This window comes from Mobula hypostoma, chromosome 24 (genome assembly GCF_963921235.1).
Source record: "Mobula hypostoma chromosome 24, sMobHyp1.1, whole genome shotgun sequence".
Classification (NCBI taxonomy): Eukaryota; Metazoa; Chordata; class Chondrichthyes; order Myliobatiformes; family Myliobatidae; genus Mobula; species Mobula hypostoma.
The window spans coordinates 29844260-29866917 of record NC_086120.1 but is presented as its reverse complement, the minus strand read 5'-3'; the positions used below and the strand labels follow the sequence as shown (position 1 = coordinate 29866917).

Genomic DNA, 22658 nt, shown 5'->3' with positions numbered 1-22658 from the left:
ACACTGGGCAGACCATTTCAACCAGCTGCTGAACAGGCCATCCAGAGAGACAACCAGGTCATAGAAGACTTGCCTCAGTGCCAGTGTTGGAGGCCCTTGATGATCCCCCACATTGGTAGAAGCTAGGAAGGCAGTCAACCAGCTGCAGCCCGGCAAGGCCCCTGGCCCAGATGGGATCCCACCAAGGAGGGTGGCAAAACCCTGCTTCAGAGGCTGACAGAGTTCATGCAGCAGTTCTGGGAGAAAGCCTGTGTACCACTGGACTTTAGGGATGCAAACATCATCAACTGTACAAGAACAAGGGGGATAGGGCATCCTGTGACAACCATCGAGTCACATCTCTCCTGAGCATAGTCGGGAAGATCATGGCCTGTATCACACTCAACAGGATTACCCCCTCACCACCTTGATGACATTGTCTCAGAGAGTCAATGTGGTTTCAGAACTAACAGAGGGACAGTGGACATGATCTTTGCTGTCAGACAGATCCTGGAGAAGTGCCAGGAACAGAACCAGAATCTCTACATCCTCTTTGTGGACCTGACAAAAGCATCTGATACCGTCAGTTGCACAGGCCTGTGGCGCATCCTTACCAAGTTAGGCTGCCCCCCCCCAAAAGCTGGTCAGTATGGTCAGGTCATTCCACAACAGCATAATGGCCAGGGTCATCAAAACCGGCTGCACCTCTAACCCCTTCCTAGTAACTAACTGTGCCAAGCAGGGCTGTGTCTTCGCACCTACTCTGTTCAGCAGCTGTTTGCCACGATGCTGTTCTCTGCTCTCACAGACTGATGTGGGAATAACAATTCACTACAGGACTGATGGACGCTTCTTTGATCTGTGACGCCTCAAGGCCAAAGTCAAAGTGCTGGAAGCAATAGTACGAGGCTTCCTCTTTGTAGATGACTGTGCTCTTGCAGCGTACAGTGAGGGGGACCCGCAGGAGCTCACTGACTGCCTTGCTGTGACAGCAAGAAAATTCAGCTTAACCATCAGCCTGCTGAAAACAGAAGTTCTACTTCAGTCCGCACCCCATGCCAACCCTGTGGAATATGAATAAGATTGAAGGCACACAGCTCAATGTTGATGCCTTCACCCACCTGGGAAGCTGCCTCACCTACTCCTGCAGTCTCGATCGAGAGGTCTCAAACAGACTTGCAAAAGCCCGGGCATCTTTTGGCAGGCTATGGACATGTGGGGAGAAAGTAGCGTCCGTCGGAAGACCAAGGTGACAGTCTACGGAGCAGTCGTCCTGACTTCTCTGCTGTATGGCTGTGAAATATGTACCCCATACCGCAGGCACGTCAAGATGCTTGACCAGTTCCACCTGCAATGCCCTCGCAAGATCATGGGCATCTTATGGCAAGACAGAGTCCCCACCACAGAAATGCTATGAAAGGCCAAGAGCTCTGGCACAGAGACACTAATCATGAAGGCTCATCTTCGATGGGTTGGACATGTGGTCTGGATGGAAGACACTCGGCTTCCAAAGATGGTATTTTTTCCGAGCTGGCACATGACACCAGAAAACAAATGTCTACGTGAAAGCATCCTTGAAGGCGTGCAAAATCCCCTTGTCTGATTGGGAGGCCTTGGCCAAAGACCGCCGTGCCTGGCGCCTGGCAGTCTACAAAGGCACCTGCACATTTGAAGAGCAGCGGCTGAAGGACCTCAATCAAAAATGCCAGGACCACAAGAGAAATGACCCGACCCTTCAATGGCCAAAACCAGCCCGACCTGCAGGCACATCTGTGCTTCCCAGTTTGGCTTCGCTGTCAGAGGCGTCACTGACATAATTGCCATTCCTGGCGGACTTCCAAGATGTCCTACTTTGGTTGCACAACAATAAACTACAGGAATTCAATCATTTGCTTCAAAGCAGAAATCAATGACTCAAAAGGAGAAAAAAAAACCTGGAAGGAGTATTTCATTACTTACTCTTGTCTTGTCCCAAAGAGCTTTTCTGCCTTGGATTTGGTGTGCTAGGCTTGTTGGTCAACTGCTTTGAAGCAGCCTGCATGGTCATTTTTTGGGAAGATTGTTTTGAAGATCTATGGTCTGTTTTCGGCTCATTCTCAGCCTTCAGCTGTTTACTTGCGGTCAGGTTTGCAGATCTGTTCGTTCTCCTTAAAATAAAGTCACAAAATTCAAACACACTTGATTTCATAGTTTTGCATGCAGAGTATAAAAGTTATACAAGAACCCCAACTGCTCTAATCTTAAAACACTTGTTTTACTTTTGCGGGGAGGTACAGAAGATAACCTGTGCAACATCTGCCCAGAGTACTGCGAAGGATTGCAATTACATAGCATACTGCAAGACTGGTAGAGGCTACTCTCAAGCTAATAACTCATTCATTAGCAGTTGACACCACATGGTGACAGAAGACTTTAAATTTAAAATTTCACATTCAATTAGTGGGCAATCATATTTACAGTGAACAACCATCAGTTTTGAGAGATTACCAGCCAAAGATGATGAAAATATATTGAGTTTTAATGATATCATGTTTATTGAAAAGCTTTCCAGTTGATCAAATGAACACTGAACATGGTTTTAGACATGCTCTGTAGCAGTTGTGCCTTATTTGGCCACATGATACACGTCACCAGGCATTAAAAAAAAATTAACAATCCTACAGCAAAGAAAATAATTTCTATACTAAACTCCCAAAAAAAGATTTCCAAAGCTTAAGCCATGTGTCAATTTATTAAGTATATCCAGTGATAGAAATTTTAAATTCTATAGCAAAAACAAAAGAATTTGACCAAAGAGATGTTAAAGGACAAATACCTTACTTCATTACCTTTGTTGCCACCAGTAATCTAACACGAACTATATAAACTATAAAAAGGCACTGCTGTTTACACCACAGATTTACAAACTGCAGCACTGTAACGTACACAACTGAATAGTTCACATGCCCAAAGCATGCTGGGCATTGAACATACAAACGAGGAGCAGGACACTCATACCCACAAGCATGCTCCACCACTGATAATAATCATGGTTTATCAGATTATATGCTCAGTTCCACCTTCTAACACTGCCAGCTTTCCTGTTTGCTTGCAGCCTCTGCATACTAACCTCTGCTAATCATGCACTTGAACACAGTTTCCTCTACTGTTCCTCTGCATCTCAGAGTTCTATCACCTCTCAGTTTAGATAAAAGATGCAATACTGTCATTTCCACAGATATTAGCAACAAAGTTCAGTGACGTAAACCAGCAGTCCCCAACCACCGGGTCGTGGACCGGTACCGGGCCGCAAAGCATACACTACCGGGCCACGAGGAAATGATGAGTCAGCTGCACCTTTCCCCATTCCGTGTCACGTACTGTTGAACTTGAACATAGGGTTGCCAACTGTCCCATATTTGCCAGGACATCCTGTATATTGGGCTAAATTGGTTTGTCCTATACGGGACGGCCCTTGTCCTGTATTTCCCCCACTAAAGTAGAGAGTTCCTATGAAACCTTTCGTGCCAAAATGGCATGAAGCGAAGAAGCAATTACCATTAATTTATATGGGAAAAATTTGTGAGCGTCCCCAGACCCAAAAAATAACCTACCAAATCATACCAAATAATACATTAAACCGAAAATAACACTAACATATAGTAAAAGCAGAAACAATATGATAAATACACAGCCTATATAAAGTAGAAATAATGTATGTAACAGTATAGTCGGAAAGATTAAGCCAAAACCGATTTGTGGAAAAAATATTGGCACGTACTCGCATGCACACGTCACACATGCGCACCTCAGGCATGTGCACACAGGTGCCCATGCAAGGCTTCATTGTCATGGTAGTCTTTCCTGGGGTAAACATGTGTCCCGGGATTTGACTGCTACTTTTGTCCCTTATTTGGGAGTGAGAAAGTTGGCAACCCTAACTGTAAAAGACATGTTGAGGTCAGTTTAACCCTACTTGAACACCCCCACTCCCCCCGGCCCCCAGTCGGCCGATCCGCAAGAATATTGTCAATATTAAACCGGTCCGCGGTGCAAAAAAGATTGGGGACCCCTGACGTAAACTGTTTATACCCCTGCATAAATGCTGCCCAACTTGCAGAGTATCTCCAGTATTTAGTGTGTTGCTCAAGATATCTGGCATCCGCTGAACCTCATGTTCACAGTTGCCATCACACTTACTGTACATCTGTCATGATCACATTAGTAGATAATATGCCTACTTAAAATAGTAAAGTGGAGCTTACTCAAAATTCCTCTGGCAATACCTTAATTGGAACTAAATCTCATTCGTCATCACCTTTAACAGTCAACATTTCAGGCCAAGACCTTTTTTCAGTAGAAGGGGCTTGGCACAAAACGTCAACTGTCTAATCACTTCCATAGAGGCTGCCTGACCTGCTGAGTTCCTCCAGTATTATATGTGTTTTGCTCTGGATTTCCAGCATCTGCAGAATTAAGGTCACCTTCTAATACATGAAGCATTGATGGTTAAGTTTGATTATTGCACTGTGAAGCACAATGCAACACTCGACTACTGACAAAAAAATACTGTAGCCCAGGCATCAGTGCATAACTGGATATTTACCTCCAATGTCACAGAACTCAATTTCAAGTTTTTACATTTATCAAGCAAGAAACATCCATACATACTCCATGAACATTCTTGAATCAATTCTACCATTAATACTGCATTCTGTAACAATACAGGCCTTCCCTGGCTTACAGACATGACCTAGATATGAATTAGCTCCCATTATACTGGCAAATTCAAAAGTCCGATATACATATGCTCATTTAGTTCTACTAAAAATGAAACATCCATGGATCCAAATTTTATCCTTCAATTTTACAATGAAATTTAAGTACACGTAGCAGTTTAATGATAATAATATTTTTTTAAATGAGATAAGGATCACCTATGCTTGCTTTCCAAATTTCATCCTACCCTTTTTAGCATGTTTTAAAATTTTCCTCGAAATCTATCCACACCTCTTCCCAGAAACACTCAAGTTAGTCATCTAATCTCCCCCGCCCCCCCATTCTTATGACAATTGGCATACTTATTTCCTGCACGATGGTCAATGAAATACACTGAAAGGTTTGAGACTGAATATACTAATATAAACCACTCCTGTCTTTAATTCAACACCTAGAATTACTGACTGAACCAGTGAAAATAATTTCTCTTTCAAAACAGAATTTGGAATGAACTCCAGGGAAAATAATTCACACAAGACAGCAAAACAGGGCAGAATGAATTACTCTTGTCCAGAGGAAATAGGCATAGATTAATTGCATCTTCTATTCTGCAGTAATTATTATAGTTACACATGAATTACATAATATATTGTACATTTATAACAACATAAATTAACTAATTAAGCCTTCAAATTAATTTGACAAACAAGACAAACACGGGAAATCTTGATTAGGTTTGAAATTAATTCAGTTTTGGAGACTTGAAATATCGAAAGTACAAAATTCATCTTCCTGTCTCATGATACTTTATACATTATGAATACAGAGATAAATGCCTTAGTTAGGAAATATGGATTAGAACAATTGTCAGTATGGCAAAGGGCACTTTTGATTTGCCCTGAATATTTCAATGCAAACTTTTGCCAGAAAGAGGAATCATCCATTTATTACCTTAATATGATCATGAGTTCTATTACCTTTACACCATTCTCCTAACCTATACCTTTTCTTTATTTCCCTCAAAATCCAAAAATCTATTGACGTCAGCTTTGAATGCAATCAATAACCAAGACCAAGCAGTCCAAAATGATGAATTCTAAAGATTTTGCTCATTATAGTCCTAAATGGCACACACTTAGTTTCAAGTTCAAGTTCATTGTCATCTGACTAGATGTACAACTAAATGAAACAATGTTCCTCCAGACCACAAATCATATCACACACAGCACATAAAAATATTACAAGTTAATAAAATGCATCTAGTGTGCAGCACTGCTAAACAGCTCACTGTCCTAGAGACAAGACCTCGGTGGGGGCAGAATATTCATTAGTCTCACAGCCTGGGGGAAGAAGCTGTTACACAGTCCGGCAGTCCTAGTCCTGATGCTCCTGCACCTCCTTCCTGATGGTAGCGGGTCAAAGAGATTGTGGGATGGGTGGTAGGGATTCTCAACAATGCTTCAGTCTCTTCATCTATAATGCTCCGAGTAAATGTCACAAATAGTGGGATGGAGACGTTGGTTGTCCTCTCAATGGTTTTTACTATCCTCTGTATTTGGATACCTTGCAGCTTCTGTATCGCACAATGATGCAGCCAGACAGGACATTCTCAATGGTGCTCCTGCATAATGTTTGTTAGAATCGGGGCAGGGAGCCTTGCATGTCTTAATCTCCCTAGAAAGTGTAGGCGCTGTTGTGCCCTCTTGACTAATGAGGTGGTGTTGAGGGCCCAGATTAGATTGCCTGTTCTGTACACACCAAGGAACTCTGTGCTCTTTATTCTCTCCACGGCAGAGACATTGATGTGAAACAGAGTGGCCAGTTTGTGCCTTCGTGAATCATCTCTTTCGCCTTGTCCACGTTGAGACTCAAGTCATTATTCTCACATTTGACAATCCTCTATATGCCGATTCATCATGGTCGCTAATGAGGCCAAGCACTGTTATACCATCGGCGAACCTAAAGATGCACTTTCAGTTGAATCTGCAGTCGTGAGTCAGCAGCAGGGTGAGCACACAGCCTCAGGGGTGGGGCATCCATGCTCAGTTTGTTGGAGCCTGAGATGTTGCTGCCAACTGGGGTCTTTCTGTCAAGAAGTCCAAGATCCAGTTTCAGAGAGGGGTGCTGAGTCCCAACAAGGCCAGTTTACCCACCAACATCTGAGGGCTGATCGCATTAAACAGTGAGCTAAAGTCAGTGAACAACATCCTGGCATATGAGGCATCGTTTTCTAGGTAGGATACGACAAGGTGGAGGGCCGAGGCTATGGCATCATCAATGGATCAGTTTGAGTGGTAGGCAAACCATAAAAGGTCCAGTGCAGCCAGAAGGTGGAACTTTATGCAATCCATTACAAGCCGTTCAAAGCACTTCATGATTGTTGAAGTCAGTGCCATTGGGTGGTAATTGTTGAGGCCAGTTACTGTCGCTTTCTGAGCACGGGAATGATGATGGCTGTCTTGAGGACAGCAGGGACAGTGGACTGTTTCAAAGAGATATGACAGATGTCCATTAACACCTCTACTAGCTGGGCCACACAATCCGTCAGCACCTGACCAGGTATGTTGTCTAACCTTGCAGCTTTGCATGAGTTTACCCTGGCTAGGGTTCTCCTCAACTCAGCTGTGGCCAGAGAGGGTACTTGTTTCCCACGGGGTGACAGGGCTTTCTTTGATGTCACATCATTCATTGTATCAAATCGCACATAGAAAGCATTTGGTTTATCAGGAAATGAGGCACCGCTGTCGTTGACGCAGAGGCTGGACTTGTAATTTTAATTCACAGATTCTTAACTTCACACTGCTCAGCCAGAGGAGGGCTCAAAAATGTCAAAACAAACCTTCTTTTTTTCCAATTGGATTACTGCTTATGTTTCTAACTGCCAAAGAATAGAGGCCTAAACTACTCAAATGACAGACCTTCCATTATAAGAAAGAGTGGTTAAGATTCCTTAAGGTTGTCATAGCCGGGGGAGGTAGTGGAGATAAGCTCCCACTGCCTATTAAATGCTCCCAATGGTGTGTCTCTCAAATGACCTCTGACAATCAGGTCCAGCTCCTAGCCTTTATGTGTGGCTTAGCTACTAAGCCTGGCAGAATGGGGAAAGGTGGGTTACTGGCACTTCAGAACAAGTTGCTTCAAGCAAATGGGGCTCATCAACCATGAACATGAGAAAGTCTGCAGATGCTAGAAATCCAAAGCAACACACAAACTGCTGGAGGAACTCAGCAGGTCAGGCAGCATCTATTGAATCTATGAACAGATAGTCAACATTTCAGACCAAAACCCTTCTTCAAGATTAGCCACGGCTGGCAGCACATCTAGAAGAGAAACTCTCTTCTCAAACCTCCACTGACTTGCGGCTATACCCACTCGTGGGGAAAATCTTCGAAAGTAAACCCCGAGGAAAAATCTGGAGCTGGAGTCCCTAAGGCAGCCCAAGTTGAGTTCAATGTTGACTGGCAACTCCAGCAATGCCACTGCTACCACACTGCTGTTCCTTTGGATACATCAGCTGCATAGAGAAGGGGAGCCTTCTCCACGGGCAACAACTTGCTCTCTATATCATACTGCCCTGGCTTGCACATCATAAGACAGCTACACACAATATCCATCTTCAACCCCGAACAACGGAGAGCCTCATGGATGAATCTTTGCATACAAGTAAATATATCTTTTCTGGGCAAGGACACCAAAATTTTATACAACATTCCAGGTATACTCTCATTGAAAACATATACAAGGATATAGCTTTATTCTTGTACCAAAAGATTCTAACACATCAGTTGCCTAACTTACTACTGCATCTGCATGATAGCTTTAAACATTTGAATTAATATCACACTAAAATTAAATTTTCCATTCTGTTTCTATTTAAAATACTCAGTATTTCTAATTTTTAATACTGTACTTCATCTGCAACACAAAGTGCTGGAGGAAATCAAGTGAGGCAGCATCTATGGGAATGAATAAACAGTCAATGTTTTGGGCTGAAATCCTTCATCAGAGCTGGAAAGAAAGGGGGACGATGTCAGAATCAAGGGCGAGGAGGGGAAGGAGGACAAGTTAGAAAGTGATGTCAAGCCAGATGGCTGGGGGATGGGGGTGAAGTCAGAAGCTGGGAGGTGATAGGTGGAAAAGTTAAAGGGCTGAAGACGGGGGGGGGGGGGGGATCGGATAGGGGAGTGGACATTGGAGAAAGGGAAGGAGGAGTGGCACCAGGGTTAGGTGATAGGCAGGTGAGGAAGAGTCAAGAGACCTGAGTGGGCATAGGATGAGGAAAGAGGGGGAATATTACCAAAAGTTGAAGAAAGCAATGAAGGCTACCAAGATGAAGTATGAGGTGTTCCTCCAACCTGTGGCAGAAGAAGAGGCCTTAGACTGGCATGTCAGAACGGGAATTGGGATAGGGTTGAAATGGTTGGCCGCCGGAAAATCCCATTTTTTGCGAATGGAACAGAAGTGCTCGACCAAGCGGTCCCCCAATCTACGTCGGCTCTCTCCAATGCAGAGACCACATTAGAAATACCCGATACTGTACTCCATCTGACAGGTTGTTGCCCAGACTACTTTGTACTATATACCCTTAAAGCTATTTTTTTTTTCTATCCATATGCTCCTTACATTTCACGGCTAGCTCAACAGTAAGACTGCAAATGTTTTGGCCATTATTAGCAAAACCAATGACAGCTTTCGAATCACCGAAGTCCAAGTACATATCTCAGCCGTACGATGCTAATCAAAGCCTTACTACTCCGAAAAAGGACTGGTCATTTCCGTTATCTACTCCCTACTCAGTTCGCCAAAAAATCCTATCCCCTTTCTAACTTTATTCACTAAGCTCCTGTTTAGAATTTCGTCTAATGCCATAATACAATCCTGGCACTGGCAAACACAAGAAATTCTGTAAATGCTGGCAATCCTGTGTAGCACATACAAAATACTTGAGGGACAGAGCAAGAATAGAGTCGCGTTTCGGACTAAGAAACTTCCTCATCAACTTTAGGACATACATTCCCAAACAATGCACCCCCTAATTTCTACAGCAAGGCCCTTCGAATTATTAGGTATCTGGTGACAGACATCGACCTATGATTCCACTCACAGATTATTCCGCTCCGCCATTTTTACTTCCAAAACTGCCGCCTTCCCCCTCACGCCGGAAATCCCGCCTCCTGTTCGCCGCGAGGGCCAGGTTCCGCCGAGCTGTTGCTTACTATTGACTGGTGTTCATGCCAATTCAAGGCCGTCCCTCAGACGTTTCAATTTTTATTGGACAGGCGAGACGTCAATCTTTCTAATAGCGACTCTTTGTACGCATGCGAGTCCGCTGGGGCAAATTTCTGTCCTCAAAAGCTATATTTGTTTCTCAGTCAAAACAGGGCTGTTATTGCGATAAACGCAAAACAAATAAAACAAGATTATTTAGGGTTGGGCGGGGTTGTGTGGGATTGGCACTTCATCGGACAAATGGAAGCACGAATGCCGAGGTCCTGTTATGCTAATTTTATCCAGACCAGCCTATCAAACCGCAGGAGGTGGGGTTGATGTCAGATCCGCCCCCCATACGAGTGGGTTGTCCGTGTCACGCCTGTAAGTCCTCTGACGTTGAGGTAGTGTGGCAACGTGTGTGTGAAGGGGTGGGTTAGGACCGGAGGGATACGTTTCTGTAAATGATAGTATTTGGAATATTATATAAATACTTAGGTACAGTAGTGATTAGTTAGAGAAGGGACCGAGAATGTTCGAGGAAGCAAGCGAAGTGTTTGACAACATGTTCAAGGGTTCATTCCCGTTGACTTTCATAGTCTTCATCCCTGCCGTGTTGATCCTGGTCTCACCGCTGCCCATAGAGGCGGCCCACGAGTTTACGGTGTACAGAATGCAGCAGTACGATCTACAGGGACAGGCTTACGGTGAGTACCTCACCCGCTTCCTTCCACCCCGTTTTAAAATTCAGAGCGAAAACACAAGCCCCGCGGCGCGCACAGAAAACGCTCAGCGCCTCACGCAGCCTCTGATCACCGGGCTGAAAGGTTACTTATTTCCCTTCCCAGGCGTGCATTGTGTAGGTGCGGAGGAGTGGGAGGAGTAGAGATGTCTTGGGATGCGTGAGGAAGAACTTGTCACGTAGGGAGTGGTGCAATCTCAAACTCATTGCCTACATGAGTGGTGGAATGGAATCCGTCGGGAGTCTGAAGTAGGCATTGGATAGGCACGAGAGAGAGAATTACCGTATTCGCTGGACGGTGGAGAATGTGTTGGGTTTTAGATTGGAGGGGTAGGAGCGGCATAAGAGACCATAACTGAAGGCATAACAGAATTTTAAGTTTGTTGACTGATCTTGGTCATAGAGATCAAGGGACGTAAAGCAGTAAAGGGATCTGAGCCCATGGTAACAATTAATTGCAAGTCATTGCTAGACCAGGGCCAGTATTGGTCAGCAGCATGAGAAATTGGTGAATGGGATTTGGGGTGAGGGTATGTCTCGCAAAAGTTTGCATCAACTCGCTTTAAACGATGTTAATTGAAAGGCTAGTATTGGAATAGTTTAGGGCAAAACTGAAGCATAGATTAAATTTTAAGTTTTAGATACAGTCAGATATAGGTGGTGTGACAGGGAAAAATTACAATATGACATTAACATGGTGAATGGACTTTACTGACAATTTGCTTATTATGAAGTGGAGCTGTTATTTTGTAAGGTTGGAAATAGGCAACCAGTTTGTCATAGCAATCAGCAATGTGAAAATAATCAGATGAAGCAATTTTATGAAATAATTGTTCTGAAGTGAGTTATTCTATTGTTTAATGTTATAAGCATTCAAAATAAATTTTCATCTCAGATATTCATATTTCCTCTTTCAGTGAGTACCCTTTAGTCACATTAATGTTGAAGGTCATATTAAATATTGAGACATTTTTCTGATTGCAATTTCTCAAACGTGCTGTACCTGAATGTGCATGAATAATGGTTAAGAGCTGAAACTTAATTTTTGTTCACAAAGAACTATGGAGTGAATTTGGCACTTGCTTGGTCAGCAATCATTTATATTCCTTTCATATTCCATCTTTTCTCATGGGATTTGCAGGAAATTTGAATATAATACTGGCGAAATGTATTTGAATTTCAGGTTCAGACCATGAAAACTCCAAGCCAAGATGTAAACTGAATTTTGATTTCTTAGTTGGACTGGTTGTATATTTAAAAACTGGCACTATTTGATAAAGAATAGGGGGTAGGTTACAGAATCTGAACCAGTATCACCACAGCTATGGGAATACATGTCATTGTTTTTTCATAGGGCAGTTCTAGCACAGGATGGCTGCTGCATCTGATTGCATAACAATCACTGCAGTGCATCAGCAATTTATCTTGTACAGCCTTGCAATATTGTAATCTAATAAATAACACATAAATTAAGTGTTATTAATTTTTTTGGTTTCCCAAATAAATATTATGACAGAGTCCTGATTTGTGTAATACTCAGGTGAAATATTACCTCGTCATCTGTTACTAGTATTCTACTAGTTGTAACTGTGGATCTGATACAGGTCTACATTTGTTTCTAGTAGAGTAAGCAAATGAGATGACAGATTTGAGTTTTTCATTAAAAATGTCTTGGTGCAAGTTTCTTTCTATTCCTTTGTGCTAAATAGGCACTGTGATAAGTGGATGGTCAATGTCCATTTTGACCAAGTGCAGAGGGCAGACATGCTGAAAATAAATTTATTTATGGTGCCAACAGCTATAGTAATTGATGCTTTCAAATCCTATGACATGTAAGTAAATATAAAGAAGTTGGTTTTAAAAATCATGTTGTTGGTTTACAGTATAGTAAAACTTCACTTTTCCTACCTGGAACAAGTAGAAATGGCAGTGGTGATATTTTCTGTGTACATTGGTCGATCAAACCAAATATTGTGATTTATTCTAGTCTAAGGAAACTTTGGGTCATTTAAGTGTAAATTCAGCTATTCTGTCTGTACAATTATATCAGTGGTGGTTGGGGTTGGGAAGATGAGTATTTTGCTACTTTGAGAAGACTATTAAATAGATAAGGAGATTCATGTGTAAAAGATTAGAGATTTAAAGAAACTCAAGTTGTCAGGATTTTGTTAATAGAAAGATTGGGGAACGCAAAGTATTTCATAACTTAATGCCTTGGCTAAATAGTAGAGTACTAGTATATCAGGTGGCCACAATAAACATCTAATGGGTAATCCACAATCTAAGAAATCAAGCCTAAGTGGCTAGGCCAGTCTAGATTATTAGACTGCTAGCCAAGTGTTGTGAAACTTTGTCAGTTTTAATACTTTTTTTTTCCAGGTTTCCATGTAAACTATGTTGAAGGGAGAGAATAAGTAACCACATTCAAACGCTTGACTGAGCATTGACACATTGAGTGGGTTGGTTTTTCTTCTAATACAAATACAGGTTTCCCCCGCCATCTGAAGGTAGAGCGTTCCTACGAAACGGTTCGTAAGCCGGAATGTCGTAAAGTGAAGAAACAATTACCATTTATTTATATGGGGAAAATTTGTGAGTGTTCGCAGACCCAAAAAATAACCTACCAAATCATGCCAAATAACACATAAAACCGAAAATAACAGTAACATATAGTAAAAGCAGGAATGATATGATAAATACACAGCCTATATAAAGTAGAAATACTTTACTACAATCATTGCCGCGCTGTTCTCCGTAGCAAAACTCTCACGCAAATGCTCTCGACAGAAACACGGTGCAAGCACTCTCAGCAGAAACACTCTCTCCAGTAACCTTTAAGCTATGAAGCTGCCAAATCATACCAAATAACACATAAAAATACACAGCCTATATAAAGTAGAAATAATGTATGTACAGTGTAGTATCACTTACCGGAATCGGGAAGACAGCGCTGAGCACACTGATGATGGTGTGTTAGGCTGAGTTGTTGGAGGTTGGGGTGGCACAGTGGTCCCCAACCTCCAGGTCGCCGACCGATACCGATCCATGAAGAATGCAGTGGTACAGTGGTGGCTGGGACATATCCAGCACATGTTTAAGAAAAAAGCCGAAATAAACAAGCTAATTAATTAGGTGCTGCCCAGCATGTAAATGTCGGCCCAGATCAGAGGCGACGGAATCGGCAATCACCTCTGATCTGGGCCAACATGTACGTGCCGGGCAGCACCTAATTAATTAGCTTGTTTGTTTTGGCTTTTTTCTTCAAGATGTGATGGGTGCATCCCGGCTACTGCTGCATTCTCTGCGGCAATGTATCGATCCGCAGCCCAGGGGTTGGGGTGGTGGGACACTGGGGTGTCATCTCATCGTTGTCTGTTTCCATCAGGGCAGGCAGGTCATCTTCTTCTATGTCTGCCTGCGTCGATGTTGAAGGTCGAGGTTCGTTGTCTGCTGTGGCTGATGTGGAAGGCTTGAAAAACGACAGTATGCTTGACTGCTTAGCCTCATGCATTTTTCTATCATACAGTTCTTTGTAAGCACTCAAACTATCCTGCAAATATGCCCTAAAGCTACGTACCCTTTCAAAATTAAGGTTGTACTTTTCTACAATCATTGTTGTCAATTGCAGCGAAAATCTCACGCAGTTGCTTCACGTTCAGTTCCTGGACGACTTCACTTTCAGTCCGTTCACTACTGCATTTGGTTTCGATTGTTATCCTTTCCTCTTCCGATTGCATCAGCTCTTCATCTGTCAGTTCTTGGTCATGGGATGCCAAAACCTCTTCAACATCATCTTCGTCAACTTCCACAAGCCAAACTCACTTTGTCCTTACTTCACCAGCAACTTTTAAGTGTGTTGCTTGAATTTCCAGCATCTGCAGAATTCCTGTTGTTTGTCCTTATTTCGTTCACCACAATCGAAATACTTAATTATGTCTAGTTTTATGCTAAATGTAACACCCTTATGAGCTCTTTTAGGCTTTTCTGATACCTTAGAACTCATCCTGCTAATGGCTGATCACAGGCACGTGTTTAAGCAACGCCGGCTAGAATGCAGTTCCAGGAGAGGAGCTTGGCTGCTCGGGTCGCACGCTGCCTTTTTTTATAACAGTGAAAACAAGTAACTAATGTAGGTTTTTCGTAACAGCGAGGTTTCGTAAAGCGAACGTTCGAAAAGCGGGGGATACCTGTATTGGACTGGGATGGGTGAAGAGTAACTTGCTGACTATATAATACTGGCTAATGATTTTTAAAATAAAATTTGTGTTTAAACTTTGACAATTTAAATCTACCTATAGATAATTAAGAAAAGCTATTAAAACTTTTATTCGGAGAACAACTAAAAGGAAATTTAATTAAATTTGAAAAGCTAGAAGTTGCAAGAAAGGCAGAAACAGTGCATCTGGAAAACTAGTAATAGTAAATTTGGATGACCACAAAAGGCTTTGCAGGAAGAGGCATTTAGAATTGGTGCCATTTTCACTGTCACTTCTATGCTGTTTGCCTCATGGTCTCCATCCACAGCCTGCTGATCTGTGGAAAGTTAGCTGAGCCTGGAATTAAAAATACCCAGAATTTGCTGTGTCAGCCCAGCAACATGTTACACCTAGCATTAATGATATTTAGAATTCCATTTTCAGGTTTTAGTGATCTTGCTAGTGCTGCTGAAAGGGAATGGATATTGCTGGCATCATCTTACTTCTGTTGGCAAGCCTGCAAGAGTTTCAGTACTCCTGACATGGGTGGGTTGGGCCCCAATAGAGAGAAAAGTGAAATTTTGCACAACCATTTTAATATCATCAGGTTGTAGCTGACTGATAAAACTGCATTTGTTGTCAATCAATAGATACCCAGAGTAGACTGACTTTCCTAAGAATAAGTTTTTTTGCTTGATAATTTTGAGAAGATTACACTAGACAACAAAGATTTTGCTTCCTGAATACCTTTAGGTGTATGATCATGAAAGTCATCCCTATCATGCACCATTTTTTGAAATCACATATGTTTATTATTTCAATTCATAATTCAAGTCAATTAAAATGTTGCCTACAATGTAAGCTGGAAAGTTCCCTATCTTGTCCAGGCATGCTTAGGTGGCGTGGCTGCTGCATGGCAGGACAGGTTTTAGTAATAATTACTGGGTTCAGGACTGTAAGGATGGAATTTGCTATCAGCAGGCACAAAAATTTCTATGAAGGATTTTGATATTTGAGACAGATGCTTCCTAGAATAACTGATGCCAAGATTAAGGAAAGCATTTTTGTTGGTCCACAAATCAAGCAAGTCATCAATGACAGGCAATTTGAAGAATTTCTAGTGGGACCAGAGAAAATGACATGGAAGGCGTTCAAGGAAGTTGTTGTAATTTTTTCTCGGCATCTACAGAGCACCAAACTACAAGCAGCTGGTTGAAAGCATGCTTCAAGCATATAAAACCATAAAATGCAACATGTCACTAAAGATTCATTTTCTGCATTCCCATTTAGACTTCTTCCCTGCAAATCTTGGTGCTGGGGGGTGGGGAGGGAAGTAAATCATGTAAATGATAGAAGCGGGCAACAACAACAGCATTCTGAATCAAATTGAGTCCTTAGATCCAAATCCCTGGAGTAGGCCCAAAGCCTCAGTATTCAGTTCATGACATTAGTGGGGCAAATCTCCGCAGAGTTGGCAGCCACAGGCAGTCTCACAGCCTTAGCATTGCAGAGAGAGGAAGCCCCAGTGTATTTGGACCAAAGTTTAAATTGTCCGAACAGCAGATCACACTTCTCACTAGGACTTGGACCCGGAGCAGCGAATCGCTCTAGATACAGATTTCACTGCCAAAGAAACCGTTCTTGGCCTCTCCAACTCAGCTCGGTGCCCAAAGTGATCTGACCTCGCCCCAACTCTCGACACCCTGCCCTTCCAGTCTATACAGGCTGGCGTTTAGATTGTCCAGGCAGGTTGTACGTCGCATTAGGACCCAGCCCTCACTGTGGCAAAACGCTCCAGGCCTAGAATACAATGCCAAGCAATTCACTTCGGAGCTGGATTTCACTGCCAAAGAAGCCCAGAACATCATTACTGGGGATGTTGTCCTGGAACGAGACATTAACGTTGATTCTCTTGGTCCTCCAGTGTTTTGGAGGATTTTGATGAAATGGTGTTACTGTCATTTTCCCAGCCCCATGAGATGCCCACTGTGGATAGGGATCAATGCTGCCTGGTAGACCATGACATTTGTGCCAGGTTTAAGGTTTGGATCCTCAAGGACCTTCTAACTCCACTGGCTAAAGGCTGTCCTGGCAAGTTTGCATACAGCATTAAAAGTCCTTGTCTCTGTCTGCCTTTGCAAGATTGTGATGGCTCTTGAGATTTCGTAATGGCTTGGCATTTCCAAGGGTGTCACTATGAATCTTTATTGAAGGACAATATTATACAGCAGGGGCAGTTTGGTAGAAGAACTTTGTCTTGTAAATGTTGAATGTGAGACCCATTCTGTCATGCTTTAGGGAAAGCTTGAAAGTTGGTCTCGGTAAAATAAATCTGTTTGCCATTCCACTTTCAAAATTACCCTGCTTTTGCAAAGTCTGACTTTGCTGGATTTCGCATCAAGCACCATGGGTTCTGTATTATAAATGGAATATTGCTGAAGTTCTTCTGTTCATTCTGTGCTCTCTTTTGTAAATGAAGTGACATACTCCACTTCATTCTGCCCTGTAATTATAAGACCTATAGTTAAATTTCTGTCTGTTGGAAATGTCGTACATCCTTTTAACAGATACCTTCAGTTATATAATTAGAACTGACAAAAAAAAAGATTGAATGAAAGGCATGAAATAAATATACAATTAGTTGAATTCAAGATGTTGTCACTGACTTGTGGGTAAATGCAACAGCACACTTTCTGCAATGCCCATGTATATCTTAGGCTACGTCCACACTATGCTGGATAATTTTGAAAACGCCGGTTTCGAGTAAAAACGACAGGCGTCCACACTAAGCATTTTTCAAAGTATCTCCGTCCACATTAGACGGATATTTGGGTGAATCTCCTCCCACTGGGCATGCGCAGGACACACAGAAAACAAGCGAAGAGGAAACGGTATACTTGGTGCGCGTTTGTCCAGTTACAGAGTAGAAAAACTTAAAAGGAACTGCTCTTGGCTGTCGCGCAGGAGGACTTAAAACTTAAAAAAAACAAATACTGGAGCATATGGAGGCAACTGACAGGGAGTTCACGGACAGTATGACCCAGCTGACGACGAATATTGAAAAACTGACTAAGTCTGTTGCATTAATAAAGCACCTTGTTAAATGTATAAAACGTCTGCATCGGTGTTATCTTGTATTTCCATACAATGTTACATTAGGCTGTACACATCTATTGTCAGAGAAGTACTTGCATAAACAGGTGAACCACCTTCATACAAGCAAGGACAGAAAACAGGGCAAAGTGAGTATACTTATTTATTCAGTAAGCTATGGGTCAAAGTATTTGGTGAGTACATTTCTAACCCTTCAGTCTCATTGCCGTCTGTTCTGAAATTGTTAAGTGGTTGCGTTCAAGAAAACAACGAAATGCCACGCTGCGGCGATCTGTTCCGGCACGTCACGACAGTGTTTTTAAATAGTCAAAAAAGTTCACTTTACAATTTAACTCTCACACCGTTTACACCAACTGTGCGCTATAACAGCCGCTCGGCAGTGCTTGCACAGTACCAAGCAGAAGCAGAAAAAGCAATGTTGTTGTGTTGTTTTGACAGCGTTTTTAAATCTCTCCGGTTACTCCGTACACACTACAATGGATATTAGGTGTTTTCAGATTTATTCACTCTGGAGATCGTTTCTGAAAATATCCGTTTTCGGGGGATGAAAACGCCATTTTAGTGTGGACAGAGGGTCAAAACGAAGAGAAAAAGCTTCGTTTTCAGAATTATCCGGTGTAGTGTGGACGTACCCTTAGAAGTAATTTAGTTATCTTCAGTACTGGTGAGGGATGAATGTTGGCTGGGATATTGAGAGAATGCTATTGCTTTCTTTAAATGCAGCCATTTGGATCTTCCAAATAATTCATTCATTTTCTAGGATCCAAACATTAATATAAGGGAAGCATTGCTCATCCCTAATCCCCTTGAAAAGAGAGTGGTGAGAAACCTTTTTGAATCATTGTTGTTTTCTAATGAAAGTACTCCTGCAATGCTATTGGGTAGGGAATTCCAGGATTTAGACCAGTGGCAGTGAAGGAATAATATATTTACAAATTGGGGTGAGTGCATTTTGGATGAAAACTTGCAGACAGTTCCCTTCCAATATGGGCCCACCCCGATTTGGAAATATATTATTATACTTCTGTACTGCATCATACAGGTCACAGTAATCCAGTCAAGATTTTGCAACATATTATAGATGCACACCTGGTAGCTAAGGTAGGCAAAGAGAATCAAGGTTTAGCAATGGTGATTTGCCAGTATAGTGTATAAGCAGTGGCTCATGGTTTCATGTCACATTCCTTGGGTGATATCACTAGTATTACATTACTGACTCCGATTCAAGTTCTCTGGAGTAAGGATATCTGACATATAGGCTGCAATGCTACTGTTACCTTACACTAATACCTGAATGGTCATAATTGTGAAGTATGTTGCAGTAGTGGGTTGGTTGGATTGCCAGTGAATCTTGAACTTGCAATTTGTATTTAATTGAACCTCTGTTGGGGACACAAAGTGTTCAACGGATATTAAAATGCATTTATTTAGTGCCTTTCATTCAATATCCTTTTTTGTCCTAATTACATGGCTGAAGGTGTCGGTTAAAGAGATGTTAGATATTTCTATCAGACAGTGATATAACTATAGGCCCTATAATTAGAAAGTGGAATGAAATGCAGCGTGTCATTTAGGCTACGTCCACACTACGCCGGATAATTTTGAAAACGCCGGTTTCGAGTTAAAACGACAGGCGTCCACACTAAGCATTTTTCAAAATATCTCCGTCCACATTAGGCGGATATTTGGGCGAATCTCCTCCTACTGGGCTTGCGCAGGACACACAGAAAACAAGCGAAGAGAAAATGATATACTTGGTGCGCGTTTGTCCAGTTACAGACTAGAAAAACTTAAAAGGAATTGCTCTTGGATCTCGCGCAGGAGGACTTAAAACTAAAAAAAAACAAATACTGGAGCGTATGGAAGCAACCGACAGGGAGTTCACGGACAGTATGACCCGGCTGATGACGAACATTGGAAAAACTGACTAACTGTGTTGTATTAAGTCAAAAAAGCTCACTTTACAATTTAACTCTCACGCCGTTCACACCGACTGCGCGTTATAACAGCCGTACAGCAGTGCTTGCGCAGTACCAAGCAGAAGCAGAAAAGCATTGTTGTTGTGGTGTTGTCATGACAGCATTTTAAAATCTCGCTGGTTACCCCGTACACACTACAACAGATATTCGGCGTTTTCAGATTTATTCACTCTGGAGACCGTTGCTGAAAATCTCCGTTTTCGGGGGCTGAAAACACCGGCTCAGTGTGGATGGGAGGTCAAAACGAAGAGAAAAAGCTTCGTTTTCAAAATTATCCGGCGTAGTGTGGATGTAGACAGCACAGAATGTAGTACCGCAAATGACATTCATTGTTTGAATGTACGTAGGTTTTCTGTGTGCTGAAAAATCTGAATGTCCGCAATTCAGATTTAGGAATGCAGGTCCATATGATCTTCAGACTTTTGTTGGAGTCGGAGGTAACTGGAGGAAATGGCATTTCATTGTTCCATTTGTGTTTATGTAAAGTTACAATCAGCTTTGTTTGCAGTGAAGTTGCAGTCAGATCAATCGTCATCTTACTGAATGGTGCAGCAGGCTGCTACTCCTAATGGCAGCCATATCTATCATTTTTATTATTGGTAAGAGACTCCAACAATATTATGACAATATCATTAGTAATAGCCACAGAAATAACTTCCTTTTCATTATATTACTTCCAAGTATCATCTATGCAACAAAACCATTACTAAATTAAGTCAAAGGGAAATGGGCATAAGGTCTTGAACAATCTGATCCAAACTTAAAATGTATTGCAACAGACCACTCACTGTCGTTGATATAGGCAGCAGTTTGAAATGTACTACTCAGTGTCAATGTGCATTAAATGTTATTACTTTCCTCACTTGAGTATCAAAGCAAATATTTAAACAGATGCCATACGATACTGCAAGTTGCTATTGTTCTATTTTCCTGAATGCAACTACGTAATAGACTATCATTCTTAACTCCTCTTTGCAAGTGAGCAAGTGTTTCAACAGTCTTGATATCATGAAACACATTAATCCTGGAAATGTAATCCCAAGTGATTGAGTGAAAAAATCCCTTTGTGAGTTGCTTAATTTGTATTTCTGCTAATTCATCATAGTTATTATTATAGATCACTCAATCAGTGTGAAGGGAATAAAAAATGAATGACTGAACACCTGAAACAAATACAATAAAATGGCTGACTTTTTAATTTTAAGCTGTATTTTATATGAGAGTACCATAATGGGCTGTAAAGAGTGTCAAAGATGTTGATTAAGTCATCTTGAAGATAATGCCAACCACTAGTTCAAAGTTGTGGAAATTAGTGGGTAGGAGATGCCAGCGACAGGTACAGTTTCATTCTCTTGCGATCCTGAAGATTAATAAATTGCTATAAAAGGCAATGTAAGAGGCTTGGCTCTAATATCCGGATCTAATGAAGAATCTTTGACATGAAATATCTGTTTCTCTTCTCACAAATGTGGCCTGACCTGCTGAGTGGTTCCAACATTTTCTGTTTTATTTCAGATTTACAGCATCTAGAGTGTATTTTTAATTTCAATGCCAGAGGCTTGCTAGATGTATGACAAAAAAGATAAAAGTGCAAAACAAAGAGTGGAACTTGAGAGAAAGAGCAAGTTACAAAAAAGTAATAACTAACTTAAAATGCAGTAAATGTTGCAACCCAACTCCAGTCTGTGCTAGTTACTTTTTTCCTGTCTTTGGGTTATCTATAACTTGCATATACTTCACACTATTTATTTATTAACTCACTGAGTGTGAGCGTTATTGATAATACCAGTGTTTATTGCCCATTACCCATGAGATGATTCAAGATCCGCCATAGTGATGGATCTGTACTTTTATACAGGCTGGACTGGGTAAAGAATGGCTGATCTCCTTTTTCACAATGAAGTTTCACAGTCATTGTGGGGGAGCTTTTTAAAATTCCGAACTTGATTTTGTTGTTTGAAATTAACATCAACAGCTGCCCTGGTTAGTGCCTCTGGATTGATGCTTCAGAATTCCAACTGCCAGTATCATAACGTAACCACTCTGCTACAATTCCATAATCATTGGTTATTAACACTTCACAACCATTACTGATGGTAAATTTGATGCCCTGAATAGTGCATAACTGCAGTCGCAGAAGTTAGGAGGTCTAATCTACTGCCTAAAAGGCCCTTCGTTTGCTTACTGTTGTTTGCAGCAGCAAATGACTTACCATAAGTGCACACAACCGCCGTAGGGCAAAGAGCAATGTGCATCAAGATCTCTTGCTGGGAGATCATTTTGTGTACAGAATATTTTTCGTCTCCTGTATAAAGGAATTGGGTGACTGACCCCACATCCAATTTATTCTAATTACTTTCACGTTGCTAGGTGGACAACTGCAGACATGATGTTTGTTGATGGCTACTTAAAAAGCTGTTCATTTTCAGGTACAAGGAATGCTGTGCTGAATACAGAAGCGCGAACAATTGAAGCTGACGTGCTGAGCCGCAGGTGTGTGCTCATGAGATTAGCAGAATTTTCATTTGACAAATTTCAGGAAGCCATACGACAAAGTGCTGGGGCAGTGGTGATAATTCTGCCCCAGAACATGTCAATGATGCCTCAGGATATTATTCAGGTAATGCAGCTTTCTTTAATTTTATCATTTGTTCTATAGAAAACTATCACATAGAAGTACGAAAGGATTAAGAGATACCTTGGAGTAATTACAAGTCTTACAGTTTTTGTTGATTTGCTTGG

General features: G+C 41.7%; 2 protein-coding genes across 3 annotated transcripts in view; one reads left to right on the top strand and one right to left on the bottom strand.

Annotated features, from left to right (window-relative positions):
* Positions 1 to 9820, bottom strand: part of haus8 (HAUS augmin like complex subunit 8) — a 74741-nt gene extending 64921 nt beyond the window's left edge. Inside the window, exons 1-2 of the mRNA XM_063032042.1 lie at positions 9782 to 9820; positions 1939 to 2126 (exon numbers count right to left, since the gene is read on the bottom strand). Of these exons, the coding sequence (XP_062888112.1) occupies positions 1939 to 2126; positions 9782 to 9801 (208 nt within the window). The 5' untranslated portion in view covers positions 9802 to 9820. The remainder of the gene's footprint in view (positions 1 to 1938; positions 2127 to 9781) is intronic.
* A 462-nt stretch (positions 9821 to 10282) lies between these two features.
* The window catches only part of ncln (nicalin), a 51548-nt gene continuing 39172 nt past the window's right edge, over positions 10283 to 22658 (top strand). For both annotated transcript variants that reach the window (XM_063032212.1, XM_063032211.1), the window contains exons 1-2: positions 10283 to 10592; positions 22346 to 22536. In XM_063032212.1, coding sequence (XP_062888282.1) covers positions 10418 to 10592; positions 22346 to 22536 — 366 coding nt within the window. In that variant the 5' untranslated portion in view covers positions 10283 to 10417. The remainder of the gene's footprint in view (positions 10593 to 22345; positions 22537 to 22658) is intronic.